The sequence below is a fragment of the Aureobasidium pullulans genome (assembly GCF_000721785.1).
Source record: "Aureobasidium pullulans EXF-150 unplaced genomic scaffold scaffold_18, whole genome shotgun sequence".
NCBI lineage: Eukaryota > Fungi > Ascomycota > Dothideomycetes > Dothideales > Saccotheciaceae > Aureobasidium > Aureobasidium pullulans.
The window spans coordinates 245,036-271,679 of NW_021941038.1; the positions used below are offsets into that span (position 1 = coordinate 245,036).

General features: G+C 49.9%; 12 protein-coding genes across 12 annotated transcripts; 6 read left to right on the plus strand and 6 right to left on the minus strand.

Moving 5' to 3' along the window:
* The first annotated feature begins 3,021 nt into the window (after positions 1 to 3,021).
* Positions 3,022 to 5,706, plus strand: M438DRAFT_367801 (uncharacterized protein). Its single transcript, XM_029907990.1, has 3 exons — positions 3,022 to 4,469; positions 4,522 to 5,208; positions 5,269 to 5,706. The coding sequence occupies exons 1-3, from the start codon at positions 3,107 to 3,109 to the stop codon at positions 5,586 to 5,588; spliced, it is 2,370 nt and encodes a 789-aa protein (XP_029757696.1). The 5' UTR covers positions 3,022 to 3,106; the 3' UTR covers positions 5,589 to 5,706.
* Positions 5,707 to 6,228: 522 nt separating this feature from the next.
* Positions 6,229 to 9,149, plus strand: M438DRAFT_367802 (uncharacterized protein; the record flags this gene model as incomplete). The annotated part of the gene is made up of 1 exon (XM_029907991.1): positions 6,229 to 9,149. Exon 1 carries the CDS (start codon positions 6,465 to 6,467, stop codon positions 9,147 to 9,149), a length of 2,685 nt encoding a protein of 894 aa, XP_029757697.1. The 5' UTR covers positions 6,229 to 6,464.
* A 268-nt stretch (positions 9,150 to 9,417) lies between these two features.
* Positions 9,418 to 10,814, minus strand: M438DRAFT_74980 (uncharacterized protein). The gene has a single exon (XM_029910292.1). It carries the CDS (start codon positions 10,688 to 10,690, stop codon positions 9,686 to 9,688), a length of 1,005 nt encoding a protein of 334 aa, XP_029757698.1. The 5' UTR covers positions 10,691 to 10,814; the 3' UTR covers positions 9,418 to 9,685.
* Positions 10,815 to 10,938: 124 nt separating this feature from the next.
* On the minus strand, positions 10,939 to 12,596 carry M438DRAFT_376735 (MFS general substrate transporter; the record flags this gene model as incomplete). Its single annotated transcript, XM_029908684.1, has 2 exons — positions 10,939 to 11,292; positions 11,349 to 12,596. The coding sequence occupies 2 exons, from the start codon at positions 12,594 to 12,596 to the stop codon at positions 10,939 to 10,941; spliced, it is 1,602 nt and encodes a 533-aa protein (XP_029757699.1).
* A 323-nt stretch (positions 12,597 to 12,919) lies between these two features.
* M438DRAFT_348010 (uncharacterized protein) lies at positions 12,920 to 13,719 on the plus strand. The gene is made up of 3 exons (XM_029906037.1): positions 12,920 to 13,177; positions 13,225 to 13,489; positions 13,540 to 13,719. The coding sequence occupies exons 1-3, from the start codon at positions 13,054 to 13,056 to the stop codon at positions 13,622 to 13,624; spliced, it is 474 nt and encodes a 157-aa protein (XP_029757700.1). The 5' UTR covers positions 12,920 to 13,053; the 3' UTR covers positions 13,625 to 13,719.
* Positions 13,720 to 14,096: 377 nt separating this feature from the next.
* Positions 14,097 to 14,385, minus strand: M438DRAFT_337907 (uncharacterized protein; the record flags this gene model as incomplete). Its single annotated transcript, XM_029904052.1, has 2 exons — positions 14,097 to 14,237; positions 14,290 to 14,385. The coding sequence occupies 2 exons, from the start codon at positions 14,383 to 14,385 to the stop codon at positions 14,097 to 14,099; spliced, it is 237 nt and encodes a 78-aa protein (XP_029757701.1).
* Positions 14,386 to 14,438: 53 nt separating this feature from the next.
* M438DRAFT_367806 (uncharacterized protein) lies at positions 14,439 to 15,296 on the plus strand (the record flags this gene model as incomplete). The annotated part of the gene is made up of 6 exons (XM_029907992.1): positions 14,439 to 14,501; positions 14,617 to 14,655; positions 14,711 to 14,744; positions 14,797 to 14,805; positions 14,868 to 14,968; positions 15,027 to 15,296. 6 exons carry the CDS (start codon positions 14,439 to 14,441, stop codon positions 15,201 to 15,203), a joined length of 423 nt encoding a protein of 140 aa, XP_029757702.1. The 3' UTR covers positions 15,204 to 15,296.
* A 240-nt stretch (positions 15,297 to 15,536) lies between these two features.
* On the plus strand, positions 15,537 to 17,161 carry M438DRAFT_348012 (alpha/beta-hydrolase). Its single transcript, XM_029906038.1, has 8 exons — positions 15,537 to 15,749; positions 15,804 to 16,047; positions 16,101 to 16,110; positions 16,221 to 16,311; positions 16,367 to 16,405; positions 16,471 to 16,828; positions 16,895 to 16,929; positions 16,992 to 17,161. The coding sequence occupies exons 1-8, from the start codon at positions 15,554 to 15,556 to the stop codon at positions 17,015 to 17,017; spliced, it is 999 nt and encodes a 332-aa protein (XP_029757703.1). The 5' UTR covers positions 15,537 to 15,553; the 3' UTR covers positions 17,018 to 17,161.
* Positions 17,162 to 17,626: 465 nt separating this feature from the next.
* M438DRAFT_279634 (uncharacterized protein) lies at positions 17,627 to 18,448 on the minus strand (the record flags this gene model as incomplete). The annotated part of the gene is made up of 1 exon (XM_029901098.1): positions 17,627 to 18,448. One exon carries the CDS (start codon positions 18,446 to 18,448, stop codon positions 17,627 to 17,629), a length of 822 nt encoding a protein of 273 aa, XP_029757704.1.
* Positions 18,449 to 19,235: 787 nt separating this feature from the next.
* On the minus strand, positions 19,236 to 21,172 carry M438DRAFT_324320 (putative eukaryotic translation initiation factor subunit eIF2B-gamma; the record flags this gene model as incomplete). Its single annotated transcript, XM_029903051.1, has 2 exons — positions 19,414 to 21,172; positions 19,236 to 19,351 (listed from the first exon to the last, which is right to left on the minus strand). The coding sequence occupies exons 1-2, from the start codon at positions 21,053 to 21,055 to the stop codon at positions 19,236 to 19,238; spliced, it is 1,758 nt and encodes a 585-aa protein (XP_029757705.1). The 5' UTR covers positions 21,056 to 21,172.
* Positions 21,173 to 21,289: 117 nt separating this feature from the next.
* Positions 21,290 to 22,485, plus strand: M438DRAFT_376740 (uncharacterized protein; the record flags this gene model as incomplete). Its single annotated transcript, XM_029908685.1, has 2 exons — positions 21,290 to 21,841; positions 21,892 to 22,485. The coding sequence occupies 2 exons, from the start codon at positions 21,290 to 21,292 to the stop codon at positions 22,483 to 22,485; spliced, it is 1,146 nt and encodes a 381-aa protein (XP_029757706.1).
* A 692-nt stretch (positions 22,486 to 23,177) lies between these two features.
* On the minus strand, positions 23,178 to 25,640 carry M438DRAFT_75141 (alpha-amylase). The gene is made up of 6 exons (XM_029910293.1): positions 24,860 to 25,640; positions 24,705 to 24,813; positions 24,492 to 24,654; positions 23,530 to 24,435; positions 23,387 to 23,479; positions 23,178 to 23,334 (listed from the first exon to the last, which is right to left on the minus strand). Exons 1-6 carry the CDS (start codon positions 25,400 to 25,402, stop codon positions 23,262 to 23,264), a joined length of 1,887 nt encoding a protein of 628 aa, XP_029757707.1. The 5' UTR covers positions 25,403 to 25,640; the 3' UTR covers positions 23,178 to 23,261.
* Positions 25,641 to 26,644: the final 1,004 nt, after the last annotated feature.

The following is a 26,644-nucleotide window of genomic DNA, read 5'->3' on the forward strand; positions in this document are numbered from 1 at the left end:
TCCTTCTTAGCAATAAACTACATCTAAAACTCTTACCGCTCTCGTATGTTAACCCTTACTACGAAGATGCTATACGCTATCTACATAAACTGCCGCGCCTTTAACCGTAGGGAGATCCTTTAGACTAACTAATTAAGAAGCAAGATGATCGAGCGACGAGTAGAGCGATAGAGGGCCTATCTTAACAAGCAACAGATCTACCGGTTCTGCCTTAATAAACTTAAGCGCCTTAACATGTTAGAGCTAGTCCTTAACGACCTAATAGATAACATCGTAGCTATAGTTAGCGCTACTTAGATCGAGAGAAAAGAGCCCGAGGACAGTTAGTTAGCGCCATTTCTAGAACTATGTTATTAGGTCGATGCTTTACCTCCTACTCCTTAGTCGCTTCGAAGCACGGATCTTAACCTTTTATTACTATTACCGTCGTAGGTTACAAGGCCGCATTAGTAGTTCCTTTAGCATCTTTAGACTAGCGAGAACTATCTAACTAAGAAGGCCGCTTAAAAGGCATTAACGGCGTAGACATAAAGGCCTAAGAAATCGANAAGGAAGCGAGGACCTTAGTCTTAATTATCTNNTNCGTTAACACTAGCTCTAGACCCTCCTCCTAGTTAGCAGTCTATATCGACTATTAGGTNATCCTTCCTAAGCTAAAACTTCTAATANACCCGCCCTAGCACCCCTTGCNATACTTAGTATTACGCTAGATTACCTTCGCTAAACATTACTCTAGAGNAGCTTTAGAGAGAACGACGAGCTTTAGAGGTAACTACTTAAGGAACTATATAGACTTAAGGCTCGATAGGGCCGCTAGCGAGGCTAGTCCTCGGAGAGCTAGACTATAACTTAAACAGCTACGAGCATTATGCTTAACATAAGGAGAACACTTATATATATAGAGGAGTGTTGCTACCGGCGCTACAGTTCGATTTTATGAATTCTTCGCAATAAATATGACTTTTAAGAGTTCCGACCATCTGACCCGTGCTGACCCAATAAATGGCCCATTTCCCTTACTAAATCGTCCAAAAACAGGGCCTCGGTAGGCGATCAGGTCAACGGTGCGGGGCGGTCATACCTCGGCCGTAACCAACTTAGTAAGTTACTCGGAACTTACGAGTAACTGACATTGAGTAACTTACTAAGCCTACCCCTACTCCCCTTGCTTGCGATGTCTTTTTTGGCTTCCGCAGGGACCGTTACTCCAATCAGTCCCAGGGGATTTAAAGGCTTGTTTCTCCTCTAGCGTGCCAGGAACAGGCAAGTGCAAGACGCACGGCCATCACGGGGCAGACCCGCAATGTTGATCAACTTGATCTTCTGGCCACCTGATGGGCCATCATGTGCTGTACCATGACAAGCATACTGTGTAGTATTACAATTACTCCAACGTCTATCGTGAGATTTTGCTTCCATTTGTCCTGGTCTACCACAAAAACCAGGCATCCTTACTTTGGCAGAAAAGTATGACTGTGGTCATTTGAACAAAGAAGGGGACAAGTCTGGTTCGATGCACGTCTGCTGCACAAGCTGTTTTGTCCTGCGCCGCACCCGGCAACGACTGCACCGTCATTCAACCTCTGCTTTGGGGTACCCCTCCGCGCTCACAGAACCCGCGCACCCGATTCCACGGCATCTCGATTCCTTGTCCTGACTTCAGAGGTGGACAAGAGGCGGCCTCGAAATTGCTGATTTTCATCTGTTCCCTGTTCTTTGTTTCTTACCTGCCGTGGACGCGCATGCGCAACCCGCCCACTCCCGCCTTACTATATGACCGGCCACTCCCCCCTTTGTATGACGATCTCAGGTGGATACCCTTACCGTCTCACAACGGTGCTGTGCTCGGCGCACGGTATAAGAGCAGGGTACTATGTGTATTGGGGATGCCTGCCACCGTTTGAACGCGTCTTGGTTCTGGGTCCCTCTGCGAGTTTCCCCTGTCTGAGCCAACGAGTGGCAGTGCTGCGCCCACAGACCTCAACAACGCTTGGGCGAGTGGCGAAGAGCTGTGAAGCAAAGTGATGCTTGCGGCTCTGTCGTCTTGAACGTGCAAGGTTCGTAATAATAAAAATAGACAATGCGGAACAGTTGATTGTGCGAAATAGCGTCAGGGACTTGGGAGGTGCATGTCTTTGTATCATGTATTTTTCGATGGTGCTTACATCGCTGACTCCATCAACAAGTTTATCTCTGCGACAAGCAACATCTGCTTAGACGAGCAGCAATCTGAATAGCTACCGCCTCCTTTTAGTCTCAAGCATATTATGGTCAAGCCTACCTGCATCTCTAACCTGTCTTTGAATGCTGAATTCGCTGAATAATATGCAAAGCGGAAGATCGACGCGGTTGTAGCTATAAAGATAGTCAATTCGCACCGAACATTACACTTCCACTGACTACTGGCGGTGTGCCTGGGATAAGGCGAAATGACCGCGGCTTGATGGAGAGCTCTCGCAACATAAGTTTTAGTCACGGTCCAAAGCAACATGCCATCTCACACGAAGCGCGTCACAAAGCCTAGAACTGTTCATCACGTCCGAGGCGTTCACGTTAAGAAAGAATGACTTTCAGGTGTCGTTACTCTCGAATCCAGCATCAGGATTTGGCTGAGGTCTCCGGAAAAAAAAAAGGAAACGGAGCATTTTCAGATGCCACGATACACACAAGGGCAATTCGACGTGGTGGTATCAAGCGCATGAAGTTTTCTTGTCCGGCGCATACAACTCTCTCTGTCCTCTCATGGCACCAAATTCTCTGTCAAAATGCACGATGATATTGAGAAATCAGAGGGAGTCCACTGAGAGCCCGAAACTATTGCTCTCTCATTGGACCAATCTCGAATCCTCAAAAGCTTCTTGCATTGTTGCAAGTGAATAAATTTCAGCAACCGGATACGGAAACATGGTGTTTGCTATTGTCATCAATGAGAATACCGGATCCGGCGACCAAATGACAATAAGTCCAGCTTTCTATTGTCGTCGTAGACGAGATGCTCAAACTCCCCTGATTCCTCAACTTCTAAACTTGTCATCGTTCCAGCAAAGCTTTGCCCTCTGTCTTTAAACCTCTGTTATCATTTCGGCCCAACAAGCAGCCACTAACAATGCCTCCTAAGAAGACTAAGAAGGCCGACAAGGCTAAAGACAATAAGCCTACGGTCAAGACTAGAGCTATGGCAAGAGCGGAGGCCGCAGCCGCAGCCCCTGTTGCCGGCGCCATACCTGTGGTCGCCCCCGTGGCCGCACCCCTGGCCACTCCTGTCACGGCTGGCAAGCGTCCTAGAAAAACGCCAGCACCAAAGCCAACTACAGGGGTCAAGCGCAAGCGTAAGGGGAAGGGTGATGACTCCGGAGGCGACAGCGATAGCGACAAGCCGGCCAAAGGAGCCAAACGAAGGCGCAAGGCCGACGACGACGGCAGCAGCGACGACATCAGCGGCAGCAGCAATGACGGCAACGACTCTCCTAACGATGAGGAGCGGGTGTTGCGTGGGCGTCTTGATGACGCCCTTGATGCTATCGAGGAAGCCCTCCGTGCTGTTGGTCGTGGGTATTATAAAGACATACTCCTATCGGAGCACAAATCAACAGAAACTCGTCGTCAGAAGCGCGCAAAGGACAAGACAATCCCATTCGATCAGCATATCGAACCATTGACCACCAAAAAGCGCAGATCCAAAAACTTCCCTGATGGATTTGTAGTTGTCACAAACGCCGAATTGCAGGAGATGAAAAGAGTTCTAGCAAGTCTCCTTGTCGATAATCTGGTAAAAAAGAGAATTCAGCATCCCAGGTCTGAAACAGAAACCAAGACTCCGGCCAAACAATGGAAAAAGCACGGCCTTACACTTCGAGAGCTTCTCGATTTATATAACCACACAGGCCCTGCCGTGGAGGAACCTACTCGCTCTGCACTCGAAAAGAAGTGTAAGGAGTATGGCTTAAATACCGTCGGCGCCACTCTGTGGGACCTGGACAAGGCCGTGACTCTGTACGAGCTCGCGGCTAAGAAACGCCTATACGACTTGCCTCAGGGTGAAATGGAAGATATCGTGTCTGCGCTATGGAGCGTCCAAGCGGAAGCAGCAAATGGCAAGAGATTGGACGAGGATCAGCGAAGAAACAGAGACAACGAGATCATGAACCAAGAAGTCGTGACCATCAGCAGCGGTGGTCGAACTCAACAATTCACACAGGTGAACGTCTCAGGGGTAGGGTTCCGTTGCATGTGGCATGCAATCCAAGAAATCTGGCTTGGACAGGAACAGGGGCATGGTACCACTTTCGGAGAGCGTTATCCCGTCAATTCAAGGGTGATAGATCTATGGGAGGAGGTCATGCATCAACCCGATGGTACAACAAACCCAGCTCGTTTGAGCCGACGCGCGCTCTACAGAGCCATGCAGTGGGACAGCATCAACGCTCGTGACGGCAGCTTGGAAGACCGCTTGTACAACATGCAAATGGGTAAGTCTTTGTACAAATACGATATTTCATGACATACTGACATTGAATGCAGGTGACATTGACATGGTTCAGCTGGTTGCCGACGCGCTTGACGTCGAAATTTTCACCTACACACCTCAGTACGAATCAGACGGCACGACCTCGTGGATCAGACTTGCACGCGGCCAACCACAGACCGACCCTCAACGACAGATCCATATTGCCAACTATATGCACTCAATACATTGGACTGCGTTACGACCTGTAGGAACTTTTGCCATGCCTGATCTCGACCCAATGGCCACGACCCCAAACTTCACCCTGGACCCTCCAGGACCTGTACCCCGTCTTCCTATTGGACACATTGACAATTTCGATCTCAGACCTGAAGCAAGGCATGATGATCCCGAAGATGGTCATGTTGCGGATTGCACGGTGAGGGACCTGGCGGATGGAGAGACTGAGGAGGCAACCGAGGATGAGGATGAGTATGAGTATGAGGATGAGGATATGGACGAGGAAGAGGAAGAGCAAGCGGAAGAGGGAGAGGAAGAGGAAGGAAAAGAGGAACAGGAAGAGGATGACGAAGAGCAATACGAGTTTTACGAGTATTATGCCGAAGATGGTACCCCCTCGGCCGGTGGAAATGGTGGAGGAGTTCCGACTGTGGTTGTCTCCCACTCACCCTCAAGCAAATCATCTCCATGGAACGACAGGAATGACGGAAGACCCCTTTTTAGCCCTCGATCACCTACAAGAGGTATAAGACCACCAGGAAGTCCAGGATATGCGGGACCTCCTCGAANATATCGCAGGAGAGTCGACCGCATCATCATCATCTTCTTCATCGTCTTCCTCATCGTCTTCATCGTCAGCTTCATCGCCACCTTCCAAGTCAACTCCATCTTCAAAGACGAATCAGCCCCCTCAAACTTCCTTAGAACCTCCAAACAACTGGGTAGGCACTTCATGGACCCACGAGACAAACAGAGAAAGACGGGCAAGAAGACGAGCTCGTCAAAAGTCAAGAAACAGAGCGCGCAACAGATTTACCCCTCCCCCTCGCGCGCAGAGGAACATCGTCAAGAAGCCAGCGTACAAGAGCAAGGTGTACATGGATTGGCTACGTGCAATGTATAGTCCCGAGATGGTTTCTGGTGCTTTGCGATCTCCATTGTCGAGAACATCAACACGATCGATTCGTCTTCCGCCGCCGTCTTGAGCCTTGTTAGATCTTCTACCTGATACAGTAGATGACTTGAGCATAGAGGGTTTGGATGATATGTTGGTTGTGCTTTTTATTCAATGATTTCTATGTTAAAGTATATGATTTTCACTTTCTGTTATCAAATCAATCTCGATTCAATTGCAAAAAATAATTCGCTTCCTCCGTTGCATGGTCTGTCACGATGTAAGTGCTGGAACGCATCATAATTTTTGATCCGGAAGCGCCGTCACTGAGAGTGTGTCAAACTCCTTATCTCCGTGGATGATCATGTTAAAAGAATAGCATCGTATACTTCTGCAGGTCTTGTATGTCTCGAGTTACGACCGAGGATGGTAGCAAAGACGATGAGATGTGTATGGGGTGGAAGCATCTCAATCTTCCTCATCATTGTCGAGTCATCCCAATTCGGCTGTGGACATCCTTGATAGATGGACATTTCTTTGTTGACGATAGTCTGTACATTCCAATGCATAACTCGAATGTTGAAGAAAGCGACGGGGACAAGGGAAAGCACGCTCGAAGACAGATTTGTGACTTCCTCGTCGAGGGACAATGCCCGCGAGTTCCGGATGCGGAAATATGTGACATCTGCCATTGTAATCAATGCCTATACCGGATCCGGCGGCGACGAGGTCACAAACAGACAATGAGTGTGGTCCTTTGTTGTATTGGTGGAATATCCACAAATAGTTGTCTTCTTCACCCCCCGTTGATCACCCCTTCTCTGGTCCGAACGAAACTCTGTCGTCTTCCTCAGACACGTACTCGACTCTTGATACTTGCTGATAATGCCTCCCAAGAAGACCCCAAAGAGAAAGGCTTCGGGCGAAGGAAATGGTGCACCTTCCCCCAAAAGAGCCAAGCCATCACCTCCCTCTCCCACAACCTCTGTCTCATCCGCAGGCTCGACGGCATCACCAGATCCATTCGTTGATCAAAACACCGAGAACAAGAGACTAAACGCCCACCTGACCCGCAGAGCTGGAGATCTTGGAATTCCAATCGACCCCACTGAAGGCGCAGATGATGAAGCCCATCCCTCGTATGATTCCGACGACTCAGATGTCCCAATGGTAGAACCTGTCGACCCCATCACTAATCTGCGCGAACGCTGCGACAACTTGCTCGATGATATCGAAGAGGCTCTTCGTGCCGTAGACAACATCAACGGCCATACTGTGTATTCGGAAATCATCATTCCAAAGAAGCCGAGCCGCAAGACTCGCAATCAGAGGCGAAGAAAGCACGGAAAGACATACAAACTCGATACAGAGGTCGCCCCTATCTGCATACTGCGTGAGAGCAAAGAAAAGGGCAAGAAGAAGAGGAAGATGACCGCACCAATGACCGCATTGGCATTGAGAAATCTCGCGAAAACACTATCCCAACAACTCGTCGAGGAGCTCAAGAAGCGAGGAGTGCAGAACCCTCATGATATAGCCCGGTTCAAATATCTCTCCAAAAGGGCCCAGGAGGCAGATGCAGCCGAAGGAAGAAAACCAGCAAAACAGATGTTGGAAAAAGTTGTTGACGAGGTGACGAAGGGAGGATTCAAGTACCCCGGCAAGCAGAAACAGTTCCGATTTCTTACAAAAAAAGTAAAAGAGGAAGAGTTGGAAGAGATCAAAAGGGTCAAAGCACAAGAGAGGGCCCTTGATCAACAATGGAATAACCATGGCCTTTCGCTGCGACAGTTGCTCAACCTCTTAAAGAGTCAGGGGTCAAGATGCGTGAACCCTACTCGCAAAGAACTCGAGGAAAAGTGCCGAAGGTACGGCCTGAGCACTCAAGGAGAGCTTTGGGACTTGGACAGGTCCATTCTCATGTATGAGATTGCCAGAGGGCGACGTCTACCCGGACTGCCTGGAGAGACCAGAGCAGCCCTTGACAGCATCATATCCTTACTCGGTGAAGTCGAAGTCCCTGAATCGGAGACGGTCGAGACAGCAGCCGGAACTGGTGATGGGGAGAAGGACGATGATGATGCTGGCGGCCCATTTGAAAATCTCGCCCTTCGAGCCAAAGACAAGGGCAAAGGCAAAGAAACGGGAACTGGAACTGGAACAGACGGAAAGGGCGCAAAGAAAGGTGGTACCGGCAAGGGAGCTAAAGGCAAACCTGCTGCTCCCCGAAACACAAGAGCCACGAGAGGAAACAATGCCAGACGAGTCTTCAATTCCGAGGAGCTCGAGATGGCAGAACAAAGGCGTTTGACGATGACCACAGGAGGACAAACTCAGACATTCGGCCAAACCAATGTCTCCGGAGCAGGCAATCGTTGCTTTTGGCACGCCGTGCAACGTCTTTGGCTTGGACGTGAACGAGACGTGACATCAGGACCACTCTCAGAACAATACCCCGTTCACGCTAGAGTCGAAGAACTGTGGGATGCTGTAATGCGTCCTCCAGAAAATGTTACGAATCCCGCACGCCAGACTCGACTCGCTCTCTACCAGACTCTCCAAAACGACAGCCGCCAAAACACGCATGGGTCGCTGGAGACGCGTATACGGAATCTGGAAATGGGAGACGAAGACATGGCTCAGCTGGTTGCTGACGCATTAGATGTCGAGATCTTCATGTACAGGCCGATCTGGAGCGATGCCGGCCGAGTCACTGACTGGTACCGTATTGTCAGAGGACAACCACAGACTGAAGACCGTCAATTACATCTGGCCAATTATTCAGAGGCACTGCATTGGACAGCCCTGACTGTCGTTGGAAACTTCGTCTTGCCACCTTTGGGCCCTGAAAACAGGCAGCCTTCATTCACGCAGCCTCCCAACACTCCACCTATCAATCGTCTTAGAGCCGGGGATACTGGCAATCAGGACCTCAGACCCGCTTCTCGTCGTGAAAGCCCTGAAAACGGGCACGTCGCAGACTTGTCCGAGGAGATGATCACCGAAGAAGATGCTGAAGACGAAGACGAAGATGGAACAGATAGTAAAGACGGCGGAGGTGGCGGAGGCGGCGGAGGTGGCGGAGGTGGTGGAGGTGGTGGAGGTGGTGGAGGTGGTGGAGGTGGCGGAGGCGGCAAAGACGATGATGAAGGCGACGGGATGGATCTGGATGGCATGAACCCGGGCGGAAAATCACCTCCCGACCATCCAATGCCCGATCCAGACGCTCCCAATTCAGACGCCAGGGAGCTCGACATGCCATCATCAGACGAGGAAATGGAGGGCACACGTGCCGCCCGCCATCCTTGGAGGTCGCGCTCGACTTCAAAGTCAACCTCCTCATCAAAGTCATCAAAATCTTCAAAGTCCTCAAAGTCATCCATGACGACGAATCCATCTCTAGACTCGACAAAAGCGCAACCAACCACAAAGTCGCAAGCTAGGCCTTCATTGCCAAAGACAAAGCCAACGAAGTTTGTCGCTGAAAGAAAGGAGGATACGATGTATCCAAGCAGAATGACGCGTATAATGAAGCTCATCGCGTCTCACAGGAGTAAGGTGCCTGGTTAGGTGGTTGTCGCTGCTACGTAAGCCATCTCCCAAGGTGCGCTGATCTTGCGCTTCACAAACTACATCTCGGAGTTGCTGAGTGATTTTTGGAGTTTGGTGTTTCGGTTTGCTGGAGATGCTTTGACCATTTCATATTGTATGTAGTGTTGCGTTTTTAACGTATCTGATTTACATTTGTTGATAATCCGGTTTCGTTGCTTGCATGTAATGATGGTGGAGAGTGTAGCTGTGTGGCCTCTTGTTGTTCGTAGCCTGGTTGTGAGAAGGCATGAAGGTTTTGACGATTGATGAAGCACCCGTCGGGTGCATAGAAACCCCTGTTATCTTGCTGGCCGATGTCTCAGATCTCAATATGTTTGTGTATGTTGACAGCTTTGCGGATTGGCTGATGGAAATTGCGATCAGGGTGAGAGAACTGTTTTTCTTGTCGGTTCAGTGGAGTGCAAAGTGTGTGTTTTCTGGTTTTTATCGAAGGAAGGCCCACTCAAGGCAAGCTGCCACTTCCTCTTTCACGAGCAACTCATTCAACCCCGCTCTCATCTAGCCATTTGTCTTTGGTTCAACAGGAAGCTGCTATCTGCAGTACTTGACGATTTGCAAGAACCCCTCACTGACCCACTGCCACGCTTTCGCAAGCCCGAATATAACTGAGAATCTGCATACCCAGTACTCGCACTCAAGCTTGCTGATGCGAATCCCAGATTTTGTGTCGCACAAGCTTTTCGAGAGTCCAGAAAATTGCGAAGGTCGTGATGCACATCGCAAAGCTGATCTTGCAATCGTCGCATAGTCTGCAGCATCAACTCCAGCAGATCGAAAACCTCCTTGGACCACGCAATCCCGCAAAAAGCTAGTTGGTGCAAATGCGGCTCCAGTATATCCCACATTTTGAGGAAATGCGCCAGATACCTTTTCTCGCGATGAATAATCGTAGCCACGACATTCAGCTTGATGGCGCCCCTGATATTGAATTTGAGGTTCATATCCAGATCGGCGTTGAGGACTTTGATAAATTTGTTGATCAGACTTTGCGAGCGAAGAAATCTGATATCTGATTGCTCTTTGCGACTCAAGTTGCGCAACGTAAATCTGGCGGGAGATATGTCGTATGTTAAAGCGGTCCAGAGATATTTTATTGTGTGCTGGATATCGCATGCCTGGTCTCTTGAACTTTCTAGTGCGATAAAACATTCCGATGGCGAGTGCAAGTCTGGACAACTAGATACCGTCGAGCTCGTCGTTGAGTGATCGAAAGCTGTGGCTGCCACAGGTCGCGCGTTTGATATCCGGACTTTGGTGGTAGACCTCGATTGAGTGTCGATGGGGAGAAGTCTCACGAACATGATGACGGCAATGCTAATGCTGATTCTGATGCTGATGCTGATGCTGATGAAGGAGGATCTCCGGGTCGGCCAAGATATGAATGTGCAAGACAATTGCATGCGAGCCTTGAGAAAACTTTTGAAATCCGGGACGCAGCGGTGTCGTGACTCAGTCAAGACAGATGACTCCATATTTCTGTCGGGTTGCATAGAGCGCATTTGAGCACATAACGGGAGAGCAACACTGCGCTTCGAATTTACAGCCCGGCACAAAGTTCGTTTTCCTGTGCGAAAAGGGCAGGGTTATGTTCATGTAGGCATGATCTTCTGGTGAGAGCAAATGATTTGGTTGTTCATAGCGGGCACAAAACTTGGATAAATCGCTGTGTCATTCGAAGAATGGTTCGGAGGACGTCTCGAGGGGCCGAGATTTGGTCTTGCGATCCCTATGCTCTTGATTTGTCTTTTCAGTCTTCGTGCACCGGCGCGAACTTTGACATCTTTCGTAGTTTTAGTCCGTATCTCATGAAGATCAACGGCACAGGCAAAGCCAGCGCAGCGACTCCGCCAAGAATACTCATGGCTGGTCCGACTCCTAGGTGGTTGAACATGGGCCGCGCTGCGAGCGGTAGACCTCCTGCGATCAAACTGCGCAAGAACGTATTGGCAGATACCGCAGAAGCGGCATAGAGCGAGTACGTATCAACAAGGAAGTTAATACACTGTTGGAAGATGATGTTGAAGCCTGCTCCGATAAACCCAGCCGCGACTACACAGCTTGGCCATGGAATGTCTGGGTCTGCTGTCCATCCAAACCAGAACTAAAAGAGTATCCATGTCAGTGAAGGAGCGATATCGAGGGTCGAACTTAACATACCATTCCGATCGTGAAGAGTACTCCACCTAAGAACATTGGTGGAAGACGGGCTTCGGGAACAGCTCTGCCGTTGTTGGCGGCGACAGCCCTTGCATATCGTGGTTGATTAGCGAGGTTGATCAGAACAGCGAACAACACTCCGACGAAAAGTGCCAAGAACGGGAGCGTGCTAGTGATGAGTGGCCATCCTCGGTTTTGTTCAAAGACGATCGGGAACACCTCGAGAGTCATGTAGAGAAGACCGTAGACGAAACTAGCATAGAAGGCAATGGCGGTGACCATAGGTTCTGTAGTAAGCATGACGATAGGTCTTGCAAGATGTTTGGTCACGATTGACTTCGCATCAAGTTTGACATCTTCGTGAGGGTGGTGCCAACGTGAATCTCCTGTCTCCTTGCGCAGTCGTTGAGCCTTCTTCTTCAGGAGCACAGGAGAGTAGACTTCCGGCAGGCAGAAGAAGGCGAAGACGAAGATTGTGAAGACCCAGATTGCCAAAATGTAAGAGGGCCACCTGAACCCAAGTTGCACAGTAAGAGCACTACCAATGACAGGCCCTATCGTAGGACCACCGACCACAGCAACAGCGTAGAACGTCATTGCCACTCCCCTTGACTTAGGAGGCCAGATGTCGCCGAGTGCAGCACTAACATTGGACACCGGGGCGGAACCAAAGACACCAGAAAAGAATCTGCAGATGATCATGGTCTGAGCGTTCTTGCCAACAGCTGTACCTATACTGAACAGGGCAAGAGCAACCATTGCCGGCAGCATACTGATCCTGCGTCCCCAAACTTCCGAAGTGGGTGCCCAGATAAGCGGACCAACAGCGAAGCCAATGATGTACATGGAGATCAGAAGGACAGCGACTTCATTCGAGATGCCAGTGTACTCGGCGATTTCTCTTTCTGCTGGCGAGATGATTGATGATCCCAGACTGGCGGCCAGCGCGAGCATACCCAGGACAAAGGTGATGAAAGACTTGTATGTTGACGACCAGTTCATGGGATTGGCTTTCTCGCCCGGCTCCCATCCCACGAGGAACGGGTCCCCTGACTTCTCCTCCTTCAGCACTTGAGCCGCCTCCTCGTCAAGCGGTAGTGATTGATCATGATTATAGTGGTCCTGGTCATCGACTTGGTCGTCGCGGTCATGTTGTGAATGCGGGGAGACAGGTGCGGGGATGTCGTCATTTGATTTCTCTTTTGGCGACGCGTTCAGTGTCGACGACGGCGAGGTTGAGCGCGACATTGCCGTATCGACTGGTGATGCCAATGTCCAGAGGATTGAGAAGGCGAGATGAGTCGAGGATCATTCCAAAATTGTCGTTGAATTACTTCGAATATGATTGATTGGCCGGCTCAAACGGCACTCGAATCTGTCATTGCCGCCCTCGACTGCCAGCGACTTCGGACATAGCACTTCGAAATCCGAGCTGCAACAGTCCAGCGAATCGATTCTGCCATCACTTATGGTTGACGGACAGGATTCTCTACAAACGGAGTCTCATGGGTAAATTGATCTCGAGGGTTGTTGGAGGAGAAGCAGATTCCGTGAACGAACATCAGCGGACAGATGCTCCTTCCGATCTGAAACGTCCTTCTGGCTCCGCTCCGAGATGCTCGACGGTCTTGGCATGTGCGAACTATGAGCTCATGATTCTTTTGACCATCAAAGTGCTTGAAGCGACCAAATCTTTCCAATTCACATGCATTCGACCTCTTTACTGATCACCCTATTGTGCCTTGCAGCTATCTCAATCACCGCATCCGCCTCGGCTCACAATCAGTTACACCAACAACATCAACTCAAGATGTCCAGATCTCTCAATGGTAATACAACAGCAATAACCAGCTTGACAATTGCTTACAAGCTTCAGTCCTCTCCAAGCCTCTGGCTATCCACTCTACTAGCCCTATGACTGGTTATCTGAGGAACGGCTACTGTGAAGTGCCTGCTTCAGATGCTGGCAACCATGCTATCGCCGCAGAGGTCTCAGATGAGTTCCTCAAGTTCTCTGCAGACCGTGGCAACGATCTCCGTCAGATTGGATTGAAGGGAGGCTGCAAATGGTGTCTTTGTGTGTCTCGCTGGAAGGAGGCATTTGATGCTAGAGGCAAGGAGGGTGACAAGATCGTGCCCAAGTAAGTCGAAATACTCCTCCAACCTAATACCATCTTCTGACCATGCATAGAATCTTCCTCAACGCCACAAACGAGAAAGCTTTGGACAAGGTATCCTTGGAGGACTTGAAGAAGTTTGCAGTCGACAAGGAGTAAGCGTAAAAGTTGCGTTTGCGATATGAAATCATGACAGAAATTGCCTTTATTTGTAACCTTCCTCTATGCCATCCTAATCCACTCTCTAAGGCCACACTCTCCGATTCTCTTTTACAAGAATAGTGATTATTCGTGAAGTCGCGGTACAACTGTGTCCTAGGCCTGGCAATGTCGTGTGTCCTGGGTGTCCTTATTACACGACTTGACTGAGCTGGGCGACAAAACCATGACCTGGCGGATGGCCGTAACAGTCCATGTCCTTGCGTCTCTCTTTCCAGCCTTTGTCCATGCACCCTTGTATTTTAGAAGTCTACGGTCTGATTCGAAGATGGGGCGAATTCGCGGCAGCCAAAGGGGCGAAGGCGGGTTCTCTTGTTGGTGGGCAAGAGTAGAGTCGATATCTATCGAGGCGGACAGACAGCGTGTCTGTGGTATATTTGAGTGGAGATTGTGAGTCGATGATGAGAAGTGATTATCCTTGATTGCGGCCATCGGAAACGCTTTGAAGCTTGCGGTATTCCTTTTCCAGTTGGGCTTGCATGTCGAAGTCTAGTTGTCGCTCCTTTTTGATTCTCTGTTGTTCCATGTCACGGATGACACCGGCGTGCATTGCCTAATTCAGAAGTCAGTGTGATTTCTGAGGAGACGGATCTGGCTAGACATACAGCTTTCTCAACCTTCTGGCCGTGGTGAACGAAGATGATGATACCAAGAGCACCGAGCGAGGTAGCAGCCAGAGTCAATTTCGCCTTGGTCGACATGATTGAATAATGTGGAAGTGACTATTGAGAGGCAACAATTTTGGGAAGGAACGATGGGTCGCATATCGAATGGTACGCTTGGACCACAACTTGGCGGTCACCATCAACATCCACCTGTCGGCCAACAACCATCTCCGGTCCAGTCGTCATATCAACTAATTCACCATGGTACGCTATATCGCATGGAAGAGCTGCTGCTGCTCATGGACAGGATGCTAACTGTCGCTTCAGTCTGCACAAAACTCGGCCGGGATCCAAACGCTGCTCGACGTAGGCCGAACCCAAGGCACCTCCGTCATGCCTCTTACTTACTTTATACCACTAGGCTGAGCGTGAAGCCCAGAAGATCGTCCAGCAAGGTATGCGATGGCACTGAATCTTCGGTCATGAATGCGTGCTAATAAGTCACAGCCAGAGAGTGTAATATTACCCGCACCCCGTACCCAACCACGTCTTCGCAATCTGACCACTTCCTACAACAGACCGCACCAAGCGCGTAAAGGACGCCCGCTCCGAAGCTCAAAAGGAGATTGACGAGTACCGCAACAAGAAGGAGGAAGAGTTCAAGCAATTCTCAACACAGGTCCGTCCTTGAATAGCCCTCTCTCAACCACAGGCGCAATCTGACACAGACCCAACAGCACACCAGCGGCAACGAGCAAGCCGAGAAGGATGCCGGCAAGGAGACCGACGAGAAGCTGAAGGAGATCAAGAGCATTGGCGACAAGGAGGGCCACACGGTCGTCGAGAACCTGCTACGCGCCGTCACCGACGTCAAGCCTCAAGTCCCCGACAGAGTCGAGCAGCCCGTCGCATGATCCGCTTGACATTCGCATCCCCTCATAATCACACCTTCTGCCTCTAGCCGCTCTGCTTTTTCCTCGTTGTAGATATCCTCTTCCGAATCATAGATTGATCTTCATCCGACGAGACTTGCTGTGCCGTTCGAACCACGACTACGCACACATATTTCCGTTTTTCTCTGATTATATTCACAATCTATCTATATCGCAACTTTGTGCTTGTTCAACTCAATCGTGTACGAGTATGCCTCTCAACTCTTGTGCCTGTGATGGATTCTGACGTCATTTCTGGGGGGCTCACTTTGTGCTCTCCTAACCCATCTGTTTACCTTTTCTCCATCCATAAAGTTGAATAACATTGTGAAATGAGCCTCCGTCTACCAGCCCGAAAGCTGTGTCTACCCTCATCACGCCCACTGTTGACATTACCAAGCACAAGACTTGCTCCATTCAGTCATGGCACGGTGAAACGAGAAGAAAAGGCCGAAGACCCTCGCCTCAAGGATGAAGTTGGTGATTTGGTCATAGAAGATCAATATGCTATTCTCCGCGAGAAGTATGGTATGTTGCGACGATCCATAGAATACTCGACGGACCGTGCTGACAAGGTGCAAGATACGCCAAAGAACCCAATCATTCTGGCCCACGGACTCATGGGATTCGAAGAACTGAACATAATCCCAAAGGCCGTCTTACCTGGCATACAGTACTGGAGAGGTATTCGTGAGGCACTGGCGGCGAAAGGTATTGAAGTCATTACTGCCACTGTACCGGCATCTGGATCCATCGAAGCACGAGCGCAAAAGTTGAGCGAGGACATTCACAAAAAAGCCAAGGGCAAGAGTGTGAACATTATTGCGTATGTGTGGTATTGAATGTGTCCATGAGATTACTTGCTAACTCCTTCGACAGACACAGCATGGTAAACAACGGAAGATCGAACTTGATGTGGAGACTCTACTGACTGTTTGCTAGGGGTAACACAAGATGAGCATCGAATCTACTGATCGCAACTGACATGATCTCGCACACAGCGGTCTGGACTCTCGCTACATGATCAGTCAACTCAAACCAGCAAACGTCAAAGTGCTATCTCTGACAACAATCGCAACACCTCACCGAGGTATATCTCATACCCTCTCCCCAGCCATGCGTCTCTCACTGACCCACCCTCTCAGGCTCCTCATTTGCAGATGTCATGTTCTCCTGGATCGGCCGTCCGTCTCGCCCCATCCCTCAAATCCCTTCCCAACCCCAACTAACACAACCCTTTTTCTCACAGCAACCAACATACCCAAACTCTACACCATGCTCGAATTCTTCGGCTTCGAAACCGGCGCCTTTTCCCAACTGACCCAATCCTACATGTCGCAAACCTTCAACCCAAAAACCCCCGACCGCGAAGGAATATCCTACTATTCCTACGGCGCCACTGTAAACCCTCGCTTCTGGAGTATGTTTCGCCAATCGCATAGGATCATTCAGAAATTGGAGGGGGAGAATGATGGATTGGTTAGTGTGGAAAGTGCAAAGTGGGGGACGTACAAGGGTACTTTGAAGGATGTCAGTCATTTGGATATGATCAATTGGACGAATAGATTACGCTGGTTTTTGTGGGAGTTGACGGGGAACAAGAGGAAGTGAGTTTTGATATCCTGCATGATGATCTCTTCTCTAGGATGGAATGCTGACGCTGTGACTTGCAGTTTCAACGCTATCGCGTTCTATCTCGATATCGCTGGTAAGTTTCCAACGATGAAGGGAGAGTATTGCTTAAGAATCACATGCTGACGTGTATTGCAGATATGTTGGCGAAGGAAGGACACTAAACATCTTCCCACAAACGCGGCTCGGATGACAGTTCGACATAGCACCAGAAGAATTGCACAGAGAGCAATGCACCGATCGATACAAATCCCCACTGAAAACATCATCAATTCATCAACACATATTCAAACATAGTTATCGCGGACCCCTCAAGCCACTGGTCCCTCTTGCCAACTTCATTGACTGTAGCATCAAGAGACACTTCCCACACTGGATAATCATAGCATAATCCTTTGAGAGGTTTATGTCCAACTTTTGACGCAATGTGTGAATGGACACGTACGAGACGAATGCTTGAGCCAGAGTTTTACGGCAAGCGATGTCGTGACAGAGAGAGAGAGCGGCAGAGACGTGCACCTTCATTTTCACGTGAGGCTGCAACAGAACCGTGATTGGTAGCACAAGGATCATGGTTGCCAAAAATGAAACTTCGACATGGAAGAAAAAGTCATGGTATTTGTGAAAGGATGCCATTTTTGAAAGCTAAGGTTATTGGTGCTTTCTTCGCAGATATTTGGGTATCAATGTAATGTGCTCTGCGGCTACTGTTCTTTCTCCCTGTTCTTAGGATCCGAGCAAGGCGTTCGGCTCAGCCTCAGTACTACGATCGTTCAACGGTGGAGATCCTTACTCCTCTTTCTGTCCAACCGTCTGTTGACAGCTCCTAGCACAACCTTCAGAATGCCATCTGCTGACAAGTGCTCTCCCTCTGCGCCCTTGAACGGCACTGTGTCAACCATATCCCTCAACTCGGTGCCAGCAATCTCGGCCAACTCGTCATCCAGCGCGCGGAGATGAGCACGTGCACCTTCATCTCTGCCGACCTGGAAGAATTGGATACCAATCTGCCAAGCGGGAGCATCCATCTTATCCAGCTTCTTTGCACAGCTGATGAGTGGCGCCTCCACATCATCACTCGGCTCACCATCAGTGATGACGATCAAATTCAACGGCTTCACCGCCTCCGGACCTCTTTGCTCGCACTGCCTGATGTATGGTCGCAGAATAGAATCCAATCGCTGTCCAGTAGGCGTACCACCATGCGGCCTCACACTAGAAAAGATCTCGCGGACCGTGGCCGGCGAACTGACATTTCTGTGATATGGATTTTCCGGATTGTTCAGGAAGAGGATATCAATCCCATCGGCATCGTGAGAAGTACAGATTGGCGTGATTGCTTCCAGGGCTTCTTGAGTTTCTCTCCAGCGACTACCTGCCATGGAGCCCGAATCGTCGATCAGGAAGATTGTGTCAAAGGAGCTGAGGAAGGCATAGGGGTCATCTGCTGTTTGGTCTTGGGGTGATGAGACGGCGATTTGAGGGACGGGGACGGGGAAGGCGTTGGAGACGGGTGAGTAGGCTGGTGGTGCGGTGCCTTGGTTTAGAGGTGCTAGGACTTGAGCTTGTGGAGGTGGGTCGTATTGGCTTTTCATGGTGCCTGTTCTCGAGGGTGTGCCGTAGGGATCTTGGATTGTGGGATAGGCGCGTGAGTTATTCTGTGTTCCTGATCCGCTGCTGGACGAGACCTTGCGCTTGATGCTGCCTAGAATATTGCGCATGTCGTCTGTTATGATGATGTCTGTTGGTTGTCGATTGTTGATGGGTGGTTGTATCACAGATTGAGCGTTGGTGAAGTCGCGAAGATAGAAAAGAGGGGAGGGTTACAAGTCAAGGAAAGACCAAGACTTTATCACTTAGGGTCTTGTGATGTAAGAGTCCAGCTGAGAAGGTGCGGACAGACTTTCAGGTAATAAGACGGGTATGCGGATGATTCATGTGAGTTGGCTGGTAGGTAGGCATGTCTTGGTCTACATGCGACCGTTGGTTGTTATATGCTCACCTTTCACTCGGTCGCAAACTTACTCGCCTGGAACTATCTGGGATTTTGGGCTATGCTTCGCGCCTACTTCATTTAAGTCTGCCTTTACGCATGCCGCAGCCCTTTGTTACTGCCTCATGTGAAGGACGGTTTTACAAAAGCAGAGAAAGGAAGCAACGTTTGGATATCGTGAGGCTTGCGCCGCCTCTGGGCGCAGCAGGAGTGCGCAGCAAAAGGCCAAGCTCAGCCTCGATCCGAAACTGCCGACGGATGAACTCCGCCTTGTAGGGAGACCGAGAAATCACCGTGGCAAGGCAACAAGGCAAGCATCATTTTGAAGCATGCGGAAATTAGAGGTATTCATGTTCTTTTCATTCAGGATAATATTCCTGGTGCTTTGTCTATGCAAAGGTGCCGTCGTCATCTCCTGATACCATGTCCTCATCGTCCATATCCATATCGCTACCATCCTCACCAAGACCCTCGAATACCATGAACTTTTCGTTCTTGATTTCAGCTGTGATAATGTTAATACTCGGTCCAGACTTGATAGATGCGGATCAGAAGGCATAAACTTACTTCCCCACTTGACAACATAGCCAGGCTGAACCTCGCAATCTGTCAGACGAGTCTTGTCTTCATCCTTTGGACCTCCGCCTTCAATTTTGCATCGCTTGCCCACGATACAACCGGTGAGTGTGACATTTTCTCCTACCGTACAGCCTTCCATCAGCAGACACCTCGTCAACCTTGCGCCATTGCCAATGCTGCATCCTACACCAATGACAGATTCCTTGATGTTGACTCTGCTGCCGATTGTGACGTTCTCGGCGACCAAAGAGTCGACCTCACTCACACGTGTTTGTTGTTGAATCATGTCTGGATGTGCAACCTTTGCGTTGTGTGCGAAAGGTGAGGGAGTAGCGCCGGTAGCGGCAGCTTCGGCGACAGATGGGAGTTTTGCTAGGCGAAGAGAGATGCTGAGGAGGAGGGATGAGGTGTCGACGCGGCGGATCAGGGGCTGGTTGGTGGCGTCTGTAAGAGGAGGCTGGACATAGGCCAAGATCGGAGGGACTACTAGAGGATCTTGAGGAGAGTTGTCTGTTTGGAGGTTTCCAGGCACGCGCGAGGCGAAAGCATCTGCTGATTGATTGACGGAAGAAGCGATGGGTTGGCTCATTGATGTCGTGCTCATGGCAGCCAAATCGACTTCCTCGTCGAGCTGCATACTGCTTGCCATCATCAAATCGTCGGCGTCCGGTGTTGAAGGGGTGTCGTTTAGCACTTTACGTAGGTTCAGCTTTTCAGCGAGACCTTGCTGCCATCCAGCCTTTGCCCACCATCCAATGACATCTTCGGAGAGCGAATCGAAAGCCTCATTCTCCTTGATCATGTCCTTGACCCAGAATGGCAAGAAGTAAACATGTGCGTCTCTGTGCGAAGTCTTGATCTTGATCTTTCCGTGTTGGCGTAGTAGAGCATGGCGCAAAGGGAAGCTCTTTTGTTCTTCTGTAATGTCCTTGACCGTACTGGTGGGGATGCTCAGAACGAGCTTCTCGACGTGGGGTCGTAAGTGACCCTCGGGTGCGGGCACGGCAGGACGTGGTAAGGGAGTTGTTGCGACCAAGTCTGTTTCATCGCCCTTCTGACTGACTCCCTCGAGGCCTTTCGTAGGGTACCACACAGCCAAACCTCCTCTGCGACCGCTCTTCTCACCACCCATAGTCATGCGCACAGCCTGTCCATCCACGATACCGCCAGTAGCACCACCGAGACCAGCCTCGAGCACCATCCATGACTGCAACAGAGCAGAGCCCTCCAGATCGCAAATCAAATCGCAAGGTAGAACGATAAAGTCGGATGTAATGGCTTTCTGAACTTCGGGTGTACGGAAAATTTCGGCGGTTCCAGTGGTTTGTGTGAGCGATTCGGGGCAAAGCAATTCGGGCTTGGGCGCAGGCAGACTTGTGAGGTGAGGATTTTGGGCGAGGGCGGATTCCAAAGGAGCAGCGCTTTCGGGGGGTGTGATCAGGGTGATGTTTGTGACGCCCATACGGTAGCACCAATCCAGAGGGTACCATACCATGGGACGGTTGGCAATGGGTACGAGAGCCTTGGGGTAGTCTGCGACATTCGAGGTGAAGGTGTTGAGTGACAGGCCGGGGCCGCACAGGATAAAGGCCTGGAACCCGGCGTATGGCATGTTGGTTGCGTGTGGCATGCCCTGTGTATATTGTTTGTCCTTCTCTTGCTCCCTGCTCTTGGTCTGGTGGGACGGTGTAAAATATTCTTCTCTCAGGATGACTGTGACGCATCAAACAGAATTTCGCGAACCTGTCGAAGCCTCCCGCACCTCGAACGCGCCAAGAATTGTGGGGAACGTGTATACCGCGAACGCAATCGCGACAGCTTCCTTTCATGTGACAGTCAGGACATTGATGAAACTTCTGATGCAATGAACCGTTATGATGCTGCCCGGCGAAGGCAGGCCCGCCCTGGCAGATCCGCTCTAGGCTATTGGGTACCGCTGGTCGTGACGGTGACTATTGCGACTGCTGGTTTAGCCGCCTGGATCTGGAGCGAACGCCAGCAAGACGACGACGATAACGATGATAACGACCAAAGAAACGGCCTAGAAGACGACAAATATGACCACCCTCTCGATTATCCCGAGGACCTATCCGACCAGCAAGCAGAGCCCCGCGACGAAGGCTTCCTAGCTCGCATGACGGGCCGCACCCCTTCACCACAGCAATTCTTTGATAGAACTGGTCAACGTATACGTGCCGCAGTAGGCTTATCTGGAGATGGAAGACAAGAAGAAAGAGCCGAACCTGCCTTTTCAGATAGCGAACATTGGAATGAAGAAGCCGAGAGCAAGCGATCACAACAACCCACTTGTTCCCGGCCCATCGGCAATAAAGCAAAGAGAAACATAGCCATTGTATTGAGTGCCGATACGGATAACCAACAAGATGATGAGGCTTCTTATCGTACAGAGCATGCTGTCAGTTTGAGTCTCTCTCTATCCTTGTTACTGTTACTGACACTGAGCAGTCCATCCTCTCCCACCTGCCTGAGCATATCGACCCAGCCTTCACAAATCTCTTCATCCTGATATACGCCCCTGACCAGAAATCTCTCCCTGCTCTCCCCACAACTTCTGCATCGACCACTCTCTCATCCTCTTACGCCTCTGTCTCCTACCCTGGTACATCGTCTCCTGACCAGCCATCTTCCTCACTGTTCGACGCACTATGGCAAAAGTCCCAATCTCTGGTGGACAAGCCTTCCCAAGTCCTCCCTTTCTCAACCCCCACTGGCTACATCCACATCCTGCGCCACCTCTCCCCCTCTCTGGTCTACCTAACAGATGCCCCATCGCTCTCCGGTCAACGTGGCGAGCACATCCAGCAATTGAAAGGCTGGGTCGGCCAAACAATTCTCGTAGTCGGTGACGACGGCGCTGGCGGCCTGGTCGACACCGAAACAGAAACCGAAGACGAAGCACTGCATAAAGGAAAAGCACCAGAGAGAAGCGACAAATGGTGGGGGTCTTCAGAACTCGTCGGTCTAGGCAAAGACGTCGAAGTCGTAGATATCGGTCGCATGGGCGATGACTGGTGGAGAAGAGTGGGAAACTCGAATTAATCATACCATTAACATATGTTCTTATGACAATTCACTCTGTGCAGGCTTTCTTCGAAATCAACACTATAGCCCCTTCCCACTCCATCAATCGCCAAATCCAATCTTACCAAAGCTTACGAAAGAGACACTTGCAGCCATGTTCTTCTGGTTCTGGCAAGCCCACGACATCGTCCGCTGCGGACGAGGCGACCGCGACGCTCGCGTACGAGGTCGATAGCGGAGCCTGATGGTCTGGCTCGGGAACCTGTGGCACTACTTCTATGAATCTCTGTTTTACATTCGATGCAAAACCTTAGTCTTTGTCTTTAGTCGCAATATCCTCCGCAATCATTTTTCAGGTCAAAAACCTCATCTTTGTTTGTTCTTCTAGTGGACAGGAAAGAGAAGGGACTATCATCATGGCCAGAAGTCGAGGCTGCGATTTCGTTCGGATGTAGAATGATGCTTGACGTTGGTTGACGTGTCAAGGGTTCAGATATATCGAGCCACTGCTTTGGTTTACCAGACCGAGGAATCTGTTGGAACATGATGGATGGAAAGAACGATCGGGTGGTAGTGAGATGGGTAAGGGCGAGGGGCAGAGTGATTGAACTGATTGAAGTGATCATGGTATCAAGCTACGTGCCATGAAGCTTCGGTAGGGAAGAAATCTTATATATCTGATAGAGAATGTATGCAATGCTCTTGAAGTGATTTCAACCATCTCAAGTAGACAACCTCCAACCAAAACCCTCCGGAGCAGACCACCATATCGATCATGTCTTCCTAAGCAAACCCTATCCTTGCCACGTATTACTGACAGTAGCAGTAGTAACGCCACAACTAGCAGGAACAGTATAACTATGATTCCTGCATTCAAATCAGCATCATCTCATCACAAACAACGGTCAGAAGAACTTACGGATCGTTCTCCCAAGAAAAGCTTCCATCACTATTCACCTTGACGAATTTGTAACTGAAACTCGTTCCGGCGGGGAGGTTGATAGTCCCAGACCTGTTCATCGTCAATGATGACACCTCGGTGATGTATGAAGTCAAGCTTACCAAACAGGATTACTAGCCGTATACCCAGCTGAAGACAAAGCAACACCATTCGCAGCATTCCAGGCCCCGAGTTGAGAAATAGAGCCGACGAGTTTAACACTTTGACCGTACTGCGTGACTACTTTCTCGGAAAAGGTTATGGCGACTGAAGTGGGTGTGCTACAAGCACCACCTGTAGTCGTAGAAGTCTTGATGGTAGTAGGTGCTGGACCTGCAGTTGTAGAGCCCGAAGACCCACCACAGAGACCACTACCAGTGAGTTTGGCAGTGGGGTACAGGACGCGAGGAAGACCGGCACTGATAGCGATATTGAGATTGCCGTTGGAGTCGGTGGTGTAAGAAGTGCAAGATAAGACATCGGTGATGGACTGGCCAGCGGTAAAGCCACTGGCTGAGGATGTCAAGGTGAATGAGCTGCTACCGGAAGATCCTTTGTTTGTGAATACGCCGACGACTTGGGAGCCGGTGGTACCCTTTCGCATGACTATGGTCGAGGCGTCGGAGTATACAGGGACGGCTTTGTAGGTCACGTATCCTGTATCTTGCTTAATCGCCTGTTTCCTGATCTTGTTCAAGGTACCGATGAATGGGTACAATGTCGAAGAAGTCGAGTATCCTGACAACCAAAGTGCTTCTCTGTTGTTCGGCACACCGGAGCCGGCGAAATGTTGTTCTTGTCCTTGATAGATGATAGGAATGCCATCGGCCAGCATGGTGAAAGCGATGGCGTTTTTGGCGAGTGCGTAGTCATTGGTCAGCGAGGGAAAACGAGCGAGGTCGTGATTCTCCATGAAGGAGCCGAGGAGGGTGGTGTCTTTGCATGATGACTTGAGGGTATTTATGCCGTTGTAGAGATTGCTGATGCTGCCGGAGGTGGATTGGAAGGCTTGGGTAATCCAGTAATAACTTTGTATGAATTAGCATCAGGCTCATCTTTGACTTTTCTCGGAGAATGCGCTTACGAAGGGAAGTTCAGCATGCCATCCATATAATTCTGGTAGTCGCAAAAGGTGGTTGGGTTGCCTTCATACACTTCGCCGGCTATGTATACACCGGCTGCTTGTTCGAAGGGCGGATAGAAAGCTTTGTTGACTGATTTGGCACTATCGATACGGAGACCATCAACTAGAAAGGGTGAGCAAGGAACAATTCCAAAGTGTCAAAGAGCTACGCACTGGTGTAATTTGCCACAAGCTGTGCGATCCAGGTTTTCCACATGGATAGTACAGCATCGTCTTCTGTTCTCAAATCTGGGAGAGACACAATGTTGTCCCCGGCCCAGCACTGTGCAAATAATTAGCGCATCTAACAAAGAGAGGCAACCACTTACCTGTTCCACACTATTCTGGTTGTTGTAGTCGATGAGACAGAATGGGTGATAGTAAGACTGCTTGTTGAAAGGGTTGAATTGGGAATAGTCAACACAATTACCGCAGCCAGCATATCCCATATGGTTCGTGACAATATCTACCATCAGGTACATGCCACGGGCATGCAGAGCCTTTGACAGTGATATCAGGTCGGCAGCAGAGCCAAAGTTGGTGTTGACCTGATATATGTCCTGGGCCCAGTATCCATGATACGAGTCGCCATCTTGTCCAGACGTTCTGATATTCTTCACGACGGGACTGACCCAAATCGCAGTAAAGCCCATCTGCTGGATGTAGTCAAGCTTGTTAATGATACCTTGCCATGTACCTCCACAGTAGTTGTTGACATCGCAAGAGGCGGTTGTCGAGCCATCAGTCCTTCCAAAGCGATCGGTGAGGACTTGATAGATCGACTGACTTCTCCATTGTGCAGGACTAAGGCACTGTGCAAAGCCAACCAAAGATAGTAGAGCAAGAAGCAGTCGAGACATGAAGCTCGCCATTGTTGTTGAGGACCTGCGAGGTTGACGATAGTTATGTTTGGACAATGGCTTGAGTTGTGGTCATATTTTATATGGTTGCTCAAGCCGCGGTACCAAGATTTAACGCTCTTCTAACGTCGCACAACTAGTTCTATCATGTCTAACTGACCACCATGATGGTTTGTTTGGCCAAGCGTTGTTCTCGAGTCTTGGTTGTAGCTGGCTAAGCGATGTTCCGCCCTAGACAAGAGCGACAATAACAGTCTGCATTACTTCAAGGCCCGGTGGGATATTTCCGGTAGGGCGCGTATACCAGCCAGATTGACCGGTGAGAGATGTGTAGTCAATTACTCGGCACCGATGGAAAGCATACATGGTGCGCTGCTGATCGATACATCGAGCTACTGAAGATCAGGCACGACGCCTGTACCATCTCGCTTCGAGAAGCTTAGCACAGTATTAGAGCGTTTTCATCATGCAACATTCGGCGCGATTGCCATGTGGTATAGAGGGTCAGACATGTCTTTGGGGTCTGATTGGCAAGTCATCAGACAACAGACTTTTCGACCCCTCATTTCTCCAGTCCTTGATCGTCTAGCGGTTGGTGATGGTGGTATGGCGACAGCAGCACAGACTGGAAAACTTGAGATGCTCGGCTTGATGTCCACAAAAAGCAGGTCGTCCTCTGTAGCTCCTGAATAGAGCCGCAACCCGTACAGTGTTGAGAATGTTTAAAGCTCGATGGTATTCAGTCTAGACACGTGGAATTGTCCTGCATGACACTACGCCGGTGTCTTTTGTCCAGAACGCTGCTCGGTTGAATGTGCATAACAAGGCTGATGTATATCAGCCATCTTCTCACAAGTTGGCGATCGTTCGCGCACAGCGAACGATGGAATGTTATAAGCGAGGAAGACCGCACCTTCCTGATAGAGCACAAAGTTAAAAATTACAAGCGATGTAGATGCTTATACTGTACTACTGTGAGCTACGCCATGACCTATTGACATAACGGACCTTACGGACGAAAACTTGGCTCAAGCTTCACCCATTGGGTAGGCAAGGAGACATCAAGAACGGCGAAGGGAAGGAGTGAGCGTGATGTTGTCGCATGACAGCCCTCGCTGTCAGGGGGTCGCATAAGATGACCACCATGCCATGTGGTCTACATTAGATTATTGCACTGCATAGATGATTGACAGAGTGCATGGAGATCTCCATGTGAAGTTACGGAGACTCGGAGAGTAGGAGCAAAGCTTGCAA